Source organism: Schistocerca gregaria, chromosome 3 (assembly GCF_023897955.1).
Source record: "Schistocerca gregaria isolate iqSchGreg1 chromosome 3, iqSchGreg1.2, whole genome shotgun sequence".
Taxonomy (NCBI): domain Eukaryota; kingdom Metazoa; phylum Arthropoda; class Insecta; order Orthoptera; family Acrididae; genus Schistocerca; species Schistocerca gregaria.
Window position 1 is genome coordinate 388,257,806 of NC_064922.1, and position 12,210 is coordinate 388,270,015.

Consider the following 12,210-nt stretch of genomic DNA (forward strand, 5'->3'; position numbering starts at 1 on the left):
CTTTTTGCGTCGTGCCGAATATTTTCCTGAGGGGTGGCTTCCCCCACCCCCCTCAACCATCTTCTCTATCTGTTTGATTCGTGTCTGTCCTTGTACTACTGTGGTCTCGGCTGCACATAGTGCTTCTGGTAGCACCGCTGTGTCGTAGCTTGGCCTTTTGTGAGGTAGCTTTCTTATTTTAGTGATTCCAAGTCAGTTTGTTGGCCTTCTCTAGTTTCTCTCTTCATTAGATACCTTATTTCTTCCTGTAATCTATATTGTTACTTCATTCATCCATTTGTTGTTTCTCCTTGTGCTGACTGAGTCCAAATGTTCTGTTCTGTGTATTGTCCCATATTTTGTGTGTAGTGATATGTTTTTTTGGGTGCTCATGAACTATGTTTTCTTGTGATATCTGTAGTCCAGTCTTGGCTGTGATTTCATGTAGTTCCTCTATGGGTCTTATTGTTTCTGTTTCTTGTACCATTATGATGGCTAACTCGTCTTGACGCGCACACACACGGTTGGTCTACTTAAAATAAAACAAGAGAAGAAATATTTGATTACATCCTTGGTGTATTTCTTGTGTTACAGATAAAATTACCCAATTTGCTTTTCATATTGTGAGAAAGATGGTAGACCAGTTAGTATAGGATTTTACATGTTGTTGAATTATAGAGATCTTTTTGTGTGAATTTTACATTCTAGATTTCGAAATTGTTTGCTTGTGGTTACAGGAAACTTTGCTTGAAAGTAAACCGTCAGAGAATGGAAGCTCACAGCTCAACCAGGGTATTTCTCCTGAAGCTGGAGAATTGGTGGTGTTGCAGGTATACTGATATCAACAGATCTTTGTGTTAAAATCCACATTCATATAATTTATTTGGTAATGAGTGTAAAAATACCTTGTTTTATTACGACATAGGTGGACAGGAGTATTATTTGTTCCTTCCTCAACTATCATATCCTACTTTCTGTTTTTGAAAATTATTAATAATTGTTACTGGTAAATTTTGTGTCTTGAAGACTTTTTTTCCATATGAGCCCATATCCTTATCAGGGGGAAAATATGAAACAGAAAAAATATTAAACAAAAATAATCACCTATTGATGATATAATTTAAATGGAAGGATAAAAAATCTACTTGCCAAGTGGCAGCAGGGAAAGGATTAAACTTTCACAAGCCTTCAGAGCCAGTGGCTCTTTCTTCTGGCACAATAGTTGAATGGGAAGGAAGAGGGGTGAAGGAAAAGGACTGGAGAGGTTTAAGGAAAAGGGTACAGTTGAGAAAAGTCACCCAGATCTGGATGACTTTGTTTTTTCCATGCTGCCACTTGGTGAGTAGATTTTCTTTCCATTTACATTAGAAAAAATATTCGGACTCAGTGAAGAAACTGTGTTGGACAAACAACAAAAATAACTGTAATATGCCATAGATGACTAGTGAAGTCTTTGAATGGGAAAAACAGAAAATAAACATTAAAGTTTATTAAACTTTGATTCCATCTATAACATTGTATGTTCACAGAACTTCACATCTGTTTGTGTTAATTAACTTACTGCATTATATAAATGTCATCTATTTTTTCATATTGATGGCATTACTAAAGTTGAATAAAATGTATTTAGGAAACAACTCTGAAATTAGCTGTTAGAAGCGACTATTAACAGCATGGGATTGAACTGAGACAGTTGTCATCTCCCTAGTTGAAGCCATTGTTGTGCAGCCATACTAACACAACTGTAGTATTTGTAACTCTTTAACTGCACGTTAGACAGTGTTTCGCCCCACAAACTGTGAAGTTTGAGAAGACAACTCTTGGAGACAACATCTTTTTGAACTGTAAATTCCACATTTTCCCTCTTCTCGTAAACAAGTGATTAAGTACTGCAAGGATTAAGTTGTGCAGCAGCAGAGGGGGGGGGGGGGGGAGGATGATCTGCTTATGTGAATCAGGGATGAATTTCTGGGAGCATATTGTAACAAAGTTTGTTTAATACTTTGACTTGTGGAAGAACCTCTGTGCCATGGTCTTAGAATGGTCCCTTGCTGTAGCTCAGTAAGTGCTGTGTGAGGAAGAGATACTGAAAAGATTGTAGACTTTATTTCAACAATGTTCTGCAAAGGGTTGCATCCACCTTGAACACAGTATCAAAACCAAATTCACGTCCGGAAAACTCTAATCTTTCTAGAACAGCCTGACAACCGATAAACCCATATTACACGGCAATTGCTAACACTACAATATTTCCTGTCGCATTAAGCAGTGCTGAATCTGCAGTGTAGTAGAATCACAATCTACCATTTCTATAAATACACTATAACACTGTAAGGAACATTTTCCGATATAAATGTCTCACATTATATTAGATCATCATCTTGGCCTTTTTTCATTACTTGAAATCCAGCAAGGAACTTCTTTGGTCTATCTGACCATCCATGCACATATAAAAATGTCCTGTCCACCATCATTTCATTTCATTTTTACCTGATCCTTCCCTCGGAGCTGATGGTGGCTCCCCCATTCTGAGCTGAGTGGACAGTTTAGTCAGAGAAGACAAAGGTTCTGTGACAAAGGAGACCCCTCCCTCATTCCTAGCCATTAAACCGGCTGCCTCCCTGTGAGCAGCTAGCTACCCACACCCAACCCTGCTTCCTGCCTCTCACCCCCCCCCCCCTCTCCCCGCCCCCTGCCCCGTACCCAACCCATCCCATTGTCCAATAAATGTGGGCTCCAAAATGCATACTGTATTGTTCAGTGGAACTGATGATTTCCACTTCAGCAAAGATAAAAAAAGTGCTCTTATCACTTAAGGAGTGCTCTTTCGAACCCATGTGTAGTAAACATTCATTCTTGCATAGTCTGTGCCACCATTTCACAAAATAAGGTAAATAAAGAGCCTTTAGTAGAAGAGATTTTTTTCATAGTATCAAAGATGGAGTGCTCACAGCTTTTAACAAATGCATTTTAGAGCCCATATTTACTAGATTCTTTTGCTTTTAATGATCATTCCTGTCATATTCCTGAATACTAAGGACTCCTCCTGGGCCATCCTGTATATACAGTGATGCATAGAGGTATAAATACAGAGATACTAAATGAAACACATTCGGCTGTCAAAAGGGCAATGCCCACAAGGGTGAGCACGGCTCTTTTGTGAGTTCATCTGTGACACATGTGGGACCTGAGCTGTTGTGGGCCTTTCTTTCTCTGCAGGCTGCATTTCCTTCCATGTGCTTCTCCCTCGCTGTCCTTGTTTCTTTCCTTTTGCCTCCTCCTTTCCCTCTTTCGGTGTCCTTATTTATGTGGGCCCAGCTATCCTCTTGCTTTCTGCTATCTCATACAGTTCTGTTACTCTTGTTTCTCTTTACCTGTTCTTTTTGTAATTTTTGGTCCCCCCTTAGGATTTGACCTTCTCTCCCTCATCTTGTCTCGATAGTGTGAGCCAACTGGGAGAAAACAGCTTGCTTACTATCTCTGGCATGTGGCCTTCCTGCCTCTTCCATCTTTTCCTCAACACTGTTGTCATTTAGTGGTATTTAGCCAGCACAGTAGCCAGTCCGTGTAGTGGGGTAGTTTCGTAACCTTTTGGTTGAGCTCCCTGACAACGTAGGGATGACACTTCTGATGTCTGAGCTGCTACCTCTTTGTGTATGCTTAGGAGTGGTTGCTTGTCATTCTGGTCCATTGGTACAGTCAGCAACAGCTGCCCAGCCAGATGGCCTGTGCTGTGTCTGAGTAGTGTCCAGATCAAGTAAGATTGCCCGTTCTTACGATGGAACAAGCAGCCTCATGAATAATTTTATTGTTGTACAAAAAGTGTTGCTGGTGATGTTACAATGTTTGTTGATTTAAAAGTGTCATGGAATTGACAACGCTGTTTCTTTGGTGAAGTGTCTGAGGGTGTGTTTGCTGACGACTAGCAGAAGCTGGAGTGCTGTACACGAAGTGCTTTCACCCCACAGCCTACTCAAGCTGTAGGTAACAGTAGTAGATCAGCTTCCATAAGTCTACAAATGAAGTTTATTTTTACGGCAGAGATACTTCTTACAATTATACATGGAATAAATAAATGAAATGATTGAAAAGTAACATATTTCATCAGTTAGTGTTTGAAAGCAGGCTGTATTGCAGTAAAAGCTTTCCGATAAATTGCCAAAGCTACGCAGTTGCATATTCAACACACTTGTCATCCTTCATATTGTGTGTTTACTCTGTTACATGGCTTGTTTGACACCAGTATGGCTTAGGAGGGTAAAAAAAAAAAATCCAAATGCAGATGCAGTACGAGAAAGGTTTCAAGTTCCTTTCAACTTCTTTGAATTAAATTACTTACGATAATTTACTGACAAATTCCTCTTTATGATCAATAATCACTTCCCGATACTGTCATAGTGATTCTCCCTGATTGGCGCTTATCTGACGTTAGCAGCAGTACAAATAATTTTTTTTTTTTTTCCCTAACTGCTGTCATAGAAGGCTCATTACAATTGACAGTCAAGTTTCTGTTGGAGTGAACCCAAGCATCAACAAAAAAAAATTTGGCGACGTTCTGTGATGATTACTTCCAACAGAAAGTAAAGATATCTGTTGGAAGTAATTATCACAGTACATGTAACACCATATTGAAAATTTTGTTGTGTTGCTATGATACAGGCATTCAAGGTTTGAATAGTGTGCACTGAAGATGGTCACACAGTGACTGAAATCAGTCTGTAAAATAAAAGTTTTCAATCTTTACGACCAATACTGCCATTTATCCAAAATATATTGACAATAATACAGTCGTGGTGCAGATGGTTCCTAGTGAAATTAGACATCAAAGAAAAGTTTGATGCGCGTTTACTGGTGCTCATTTGTGTTTAGGATGTTGCTGGCCTCTTAGGGAAGCATCAAACAAAGCTTGGATCCTCCCTGTGTTGACACTATCATCATAGTGTGTTTATCTGCTGTTTCACAAGTGAACTGCTTTATATTGATTATTGGTAACTAATACTCTGCTTTGAAATTTCCATGTCAAGTGCAATGAACATCCAGTGACTGGCATCGACCAACATTTGGGTAAAGTTTTGGAATAATGCTAAACAGGGCTGGAGCTGCAATTCAGTTTTAAGTGCACTACCTTCACACATTTCATGCTTACAAAAAATTCAGACACCTTCTTACTTATCTGCTTGCTTTGTTAAAAGCAGCGAGTGAATAATCATATCTCAGTGTCAAAGATTATTAATTGTAGCTATAACTAGTGTTGTTACTGGGTAAAGTCCTTATGAGGATTCACTTGCTCGCAGATATGAACTTTTGGTAGTGAACACATGCAGGTCTCTGTGATTGCTCATTAACATGTGACTGCTACCGTTTGCTATGATGTAAACAAGGCTTTACACTCATATTACTCTTTTAAATGAAGTAACTGTTGCCGTTTGACTGTAAGTCTGTATGTATTTATTTCACTATCATGATTTTGGGCGCTGAACCATTTTCATTTGCAAGGTGAAAGTTGAAGTAATTCTCCTTAAAATGTATTCATCAAATGTTATCAAACTATGCCTTAAACTTTGTTGTCAGTATGTTTCATTGTTTTTCACATTGCACTTATAAATGGCTTTACAAACAAAATCCTGATGAATAAATAACGAAAACTTACAGATGAGAGGTGGGATTTATTTCATTTGCAAATGATATCGTGTGATTCCTTTGCAGGAAGTGTAATTGCCACATTGTGTCATCATAGAAAATCAACAGAATTTGAACAGGATTGAGAGCTTAGGGCTCTTTATCAGTTCTTAATTGTTGTTGTTGTTGTTGTTGTTGTTGTGGTCTTCAGTCCAGAGACTGATTTGATGCAGCTCTCCATGCTATTCTATCCTGTGCAAGCTTCTTCATCTCCCAGTACCTAATTCAACCTACTTCCTTCTGAATCTGTTTAGTGTATTCATCTTTTGGTCTCCCTCTATGGTTTTTACCCTCCACGCTTCCCTCCAATGCTAAATTGGTGATCCCTTGATGTCTCAGAATATGCCCTACCATCCCTTCTTCTAGTCAAGTTGTGCCACAAACTCATCTTCTCTCCAATTCTATTCAATACCCCCTCATTAGTTATGTGATCTACCCATCTAATGTTCAGCATTCTTCTCTAACACCATATTTCGAAAGCTTCTATTCTCTTCTTGTCTAAACTATTTATCATCCACGTTTCACTTCCATACAAGGCTACACTCTATACAAATACCTTCAGAAACGACTTCCTGACACTTAAATCAATACTCAGTGTTAACAAATTTCTCTTCTTCAGAAACGCTTTCCTTCCCATTGCCAGTCTACATTTGATATCCTCTCTACTGCGACCATCATCAGTTATTTTGCTCCCCAAATAGCAAAACTCCTTTACTACTTTAAGCATCTCATTTCCTAATCTCATTGCGGCAGCAACACCTGATTTAATTCGACTACATTCCATTATCCTCGTTTTGCTTTTGTTGATATTCATCTTATATCCTCTGAAGACACTATCCATTCCGTTCAGCTGCTCTTCCAGGTCCTTTGCTGTCTCTGACAAAATTACAATGTCATCGGCGAACCTCAAAGTTTTTATTTCTTGTCCATGGATTTTAATTCCTGCTCCAAATTTTTTATTTTGTTTCCTTCACTGCTTGCTCAATATACAGATTGAATAACATCGGGGAGAGGCTACAACCCTGTCGCACTCCCTTCCCAACCACTGCTTCCCTTTCATGCCCCTAGACTGCTACGGTCGCAGGTTCGAATCCTGCCTCGGGCATAGATGTGTGTGATGTCCTTAGGTTAGTTAGGTTTAAGTAGTTCTAAGTTCTAGGGGACTGATGACCACAGATGTTAAGTCCCATAGTACTCAGAGCCATTTGAACCATTTTTTTCATGCCCCTCGACTCTTATAACTGCCATCTTGTTTCTGTACAAATTGTAAATAGTCTTTCGTTCCCTGTATTTTACCTGGGTCACCTTCAGAATTTAAAAGAAAGTATTCCAGTCAACGTTGTCAAAAGCTTTCTCTAAGTCTACAAATGCTAGAAACGTAGGTTTACCTTTCCATAATCTATTTTCTAAGAAAAGTCATAGGGTCAATATTGCTTCATGTTCCAACATTTCGACAGAATACAAACTGATCTTTCCGGTCAGATTCTTAATTATAATTAATATATTCATTCAACTGAATTCAAAATCCACCTCCATAACCTCTCTTCACCTTTTATGAGAAATCTGAACATTTTTAGTTCAGGACGTATCCTCCTGTCTTTCCTCATTTGATACACTTTTAGGCACTTGGCATGATGACTCGGTTCACTAGCAATGCTTTTGTTGGAAACACCTGCACTTGAGGCACCATCCAGAGGGTAGTGACTTGGGCCTGCTGCGATCACGCAAGGTTGCCACGAGTTTCACCAGAGTGCCACCTAATGGTTGATGCCACAAGTAAGGATGTGATGCAGTTGCCACGATACCACGTGGTGGTCGTTTCCTGTTGAAGGTTGCATATTGGAACAAGCAGATGCCAGTCTGCTTCTTATATCAGGGTGTATACGACGCGGGAGACCTGGGAATTTTTTCATCTGGGAAAAACCGGGAAAAACCTGGGAATTTTTCATTGTTTTAGTTTTCACTTAAATTTTTATGATTTTGAGTGGTAAGAACCAACAAAGGATATTATTGTATCTCACATCTGCAGAATAATACTGGAGCAACAAAACATGAATGAGAGAAAAAAAAGAATAGGGAAACATTCCACGTGGGAAAAATCTATCTAAAAACAATTCTGATGTAACTTACCAAACAAAAGCGTTGGTATGATGACACACACACACACACACACACACACACACACACACACAGTGCTCATACAAGCGTCTGCCAAGAGCAGTGTTTCAGAGGCTTTAGGAAGACTATGCAATGCTTTCTAACAATGAATTGCCTCCAATGAGCGTGATGCGACAGCTCTTTACATTAGATTCTCTTGAGCAGTTGCGGGTGGGCTCTTGTGCATGTGCAGTTGAGTCGCATCTGAGTAGTACCTTCTCCCACTTATGGCTACCAATGTGCGACTGGGCGCTTCTATCTAGTATTGCCCCTGTTCGGAAATATTGTACATTTGGGGCTGATGCGAGGAGCAGTCTTAGTTGTAGTGGGGAGGTGGGTAGTCTTCCCTCCGCAAGAAAGATCAACATTATATGTGGGAGCTTAGTTTCTCTTGCAGCTTATTAAGCTTAGAGACCAATCTTATAAGTGAAAGCTTTTCGTTTCTTGTAGCAACACTATGTATATTAATTCAAACCATTAACTTTTCTTATTTGTGTGTTCGTGCTACTTAAGAGTCATCTTGCTATTGGCTGACTACATCACATGTCCTATGCTGTCATCAGCTGGCGAGGTCACATTAAATCAGCTATGACTGGCTTACAAAAGTGCGCCGCAATCTCAATTTCAATACTTAGGAAAGTAACATGCAGTGATTGATGATACTTGAATTTATACGTTCGTAACACAAAAATATGCAGTGTAAATGTCGCTGCACATCAAAGACCTTTCCAAAATGTGCCCCCCCCCCCCCCCCCCCCCTCTGATTTTCGTTTTGTAAAGTGTTGGGAGCTTCTGTGTCTATGTATAAAACCATAAACATTCAAAGGATTGATAAGTTTTACACTGCCAAGGAAAACTATACTGTCATTTAACAGGGAAAAACCTGTTTTTTTTCACCTGGGAGAAAGTGTATTTTAACCGGTAAATTCGGGAAAAAGCCAGGAATATTTTTTCCTTGACCATGTATACTCCCTGTATGTGATCTGGGGTAGTGCCTATGGAGGAGAGTCGCAGATTGGAGTGAGTGGTATAAGGGTGGTTGGTTTTTCATATGAAACGCACCAACTTCATAAAACTAGCTGCTCTTCTATAGCTATCTCTTTAGTTGGCAGTGGAACATCTATTGGTGCATCTTTGGCCCTGATGTCTTCAGTTCCCTGGCTGTCCCTTAAGCCCCTGAGGTGAAACCCTTTTCCCACTTCCTGGTCTGTACCAGGACTGATTGGGACATTTCCAACACCACCAATTTTTCGTGGAAACTTCTGAAGACAAGTCTGGCGAATTGGAGTCTGAGTAGGTAGAGTTTGCCGTTTATCAAAACTTCTTTTGCCACTCAGTCTGCAGCCCTTCATATATTTTACCATCTTGGGAACGTCTCAGTGTCCACCCCTCTGCAGTTTCGGGGGTAAGAATAGGCTCGTGGTATTTCTCCCTGTCCTGAGAGACAACTAACAGGAGTCTCACATGTTTTGGCATTTATGTGTTAGTCCCCTGTAGGGTTTGACCCCATTCTTCGTCTGTCCTCACTTCTAAGCCAGAGAAGTGTGCCACTTCTTCGGCTGTTCTCGCTTGGAAGGGGGTCCCTTCCTCCCCAGGTTTCTCCTAGTGGGAAGGATGACACCTGCCAGTGGCTGAAATGTCCAGAAGCAGCTGATCGTATGGCTTCACAATCCTCCTCAGTCCCGGAGACTGAATCCGTGCAACCCTCCCAGCCAGAGAAACCAAAGGAGCAGTGAGACAAGTCAAAAAAGAAAGACCCTAAGACCAAGGAAATTTGGGTGACACCCCCCCCCCCCTCCCCCTACAACCGCTGCCTACCATCTCTGCGACTGTGGATGAGGTGGAGATTTCTGACGTCCCCTGATGACCTCAATCTCGCCTCTACCTCAGACGCAATGGTTCTAGATTCAGGCTCTCCTTTGGTGGAGGTATATGACCTGGTGGTGTAATCTGACTCCTCAGTCCCTTCACACCTTTTTCGGCTGCAGACGATGTTGTTCTTCAGTGGAATTGCAGCAGCTTTTTCCACCACCTATCTGAGCTCTGACAACTTCTCAGCCTTCACCCTTTCTTCTGCATTGCTCTCTAGGAAACTTCGTTTCTGGCAATGTGAACCCCTGCCCTCCGTGGCTATTGGGGTCATTATAAGAATCGGGCAGCTTATGAGAGGGTATCTGGTGGAGCCTGCAGCTAGTGTGTCCATCTTCAAACACCTTTAGAGGCTGTCAATGTTAGGGTGTGGACACCTCAGGCTGTTCCTGTCTGCAGTCTCTATCTCCCACCGGATGGTGATGTCCAACAACATGTATTGGTTGCACTGATAGCCCAACTGCCACCACCTTTTCAGTTACTGGGCAACTTTAATGCCCATATCCCTTCGCAGGGTGGATTGGTGGTAACAGGCCGAGGCACAGTCGTTGAGCAAGTGTTGGCACAGCTCAACCTTTTTCTCTTAAATAATGGTGTCTCCACACATTTTAGTGTCGTGCATGGCACATACTCAGCCCTCTACCTTTCAGTCTGCAGCCCTGGCCTTCTTCCATCCATTCATTGGCATGTGCATTATGACGTGTGCGGTAGTGACCTCTTTCCGATTTTCTGTCACTGCCATGGCGTTACTCTTCTAGGCACCTCCCCAGATGGGCTTTGAATAAGGCTGATCGGGACTTGTTCACCTCCATTACCACTACTGAGACTCTTTCTCATGACACCATTGATCTGGTGGTTCACACGATCACCACCGGCATCGTTTCTGTAGCGGAATCTGCAATTCCCTGTTCTTTTGGATCCCCTTGGTGGAGGGCTGTGCCTTGGTGGTCACCAGAGATTGCTGGAGCAATTCACGATCGCAGGTGGGCTCTCCAACGTCATAAGTGGCTCCCGTCACTGGACCACCTCATTGCCTTTAAGCGGCTCTGTGCCCAAGCCCGACGCCTTATTCGCCGCAGGAAGCTGGAGTACTGGGAAAGGTATATCTCCACCATTGGCATCCGTACCTCTCAAACGCAGGTTTGGGCCAAGATTAGGCGACTTCATGGATATTGGACCCCCTTTAGCTTACCTGGGCTTTTCCTGAATTAGCCTCACCAACGTTCCGTGCAAGTTCCTCGAACACATGGTGAGCCGGAGGTTGAGTTGGCTACTTGAGTCTCAGGGCCTTCTGGCTCCATCCCAGGGTTGGTTCCATAAGGGCCGCTCTGCCACCGATAATCTGGTCTGCCTGGAGTCTGCCATCCTCACGGCATTTGCTTGCCATCAGCATCTGGTTGCTCTCTTTTTTGACATGCGGAAGGTATACGATACAGCATGGCGGCCTCACATCCTTGCCACGCTTGGATGGGATCTACGGGGCCCGCTCCTGAACTTTATTCAAAATTTTCTATCGCTTTGTTCCTTTCGCGTGCATGTTGGTCCCTCCCATAGTTCCTCCCGAGTCCAGGAGAATGGGGTCCTGCAAGGCTCTGTCTTGAGTGTTTGCCTCTTTTTAGTTGCTATCAATGGGCTAGCTGCAGCTGTGGGAACGACCGTAACGGCTTCTTTTTATGCTGATGGCTTTTGCCCGTACTATAGCTCCACTGGCATTGTGGTTGCTGAACAGCAGCTGCAGGGTGCAGTCTTGGGCCGTCACGCCCAGCTTCCAGTTTTCGGCCACCAAGACCTGCATCATGTATTTCTGCCGGCGCTGCACTGTTCACTGTGAGCCATGACTTTATCTTTACAGCAAATCTTTTGCTGTGATGGAGATTAATTCATTTTTGGGCTTGCCTTTTGATGCCCAGTTGACTTGGCTCCCTCATATTCGGCAGTCTCAACAAAAGTTCTGGCACTATCTTAACACTCTTTGATGCTTGAGTTACACCAGCTGGGGTGCTGATAGGTCTACCTTTCTCCGACTGTATCACGCGTTCATTCAATCCTGTCTCGATTATGGGAGCCTGGTTTATGGTTCGGCATCGCCTTCAGCGTTGCAGTTGCTTGACCCCCTCCTTCACTGCAGAATCCAACTTGCAACTGGAGCTTTTTGCACAAGCCCTGTCAAAAGCCAACTTGTGGAGGCTGGTGTCCCTCCGTTGCGGATCTGGCGCCAACGACTGCTGGCCAATTATGCTGCGCATGTTTGTAGCTTGCCTGGGTATCCCAGTTACCGTCTCCTGTTCCCCAACTCAGTCGTCCATCTTCTTGAACAGCGGCCCTGGTCAGGATGTCCAAATGTGGTTCACGCCCGGTCTCTTCTCTCTGGGCTTGACTTTTTCACTCTCCCACCTCTTTTCCGGGTCCATATGTGTATACCCCTGTGGTATGTGCCCCGCCCATGACTTCAGCTGGATTTAGCACAAGGCCCGAAAGACTCAGTCCCTCCTGAGGCCCTCCACTGACGCTTTCTTTCCATCTTTG

The 12,210-nt window shown here is 42.7% G+C and overlaps 1 protein-coding gene across 1 annotated transcript in view; it reads left to right on the forward strand.

Annotated features, from left to right (window-relative positions):
• Positions 1–12,210, forward strand: part of LOC126355186 (DNA replication factor Cdt1) — a 54,781-nt gene that overhangs the window by 2,359 nt on the left and 40,212 nt on the right. Inside the window, exon 2 of the mRNA XM_050005407.1 lies at positions 717–809. Within this exon, the coding sequence (XP_049861364.1) occupies positions 717–809 (93 nt within the window). The remainder of the gene's footprint in view (positions 1–716; positions 810–12,210) is intronic.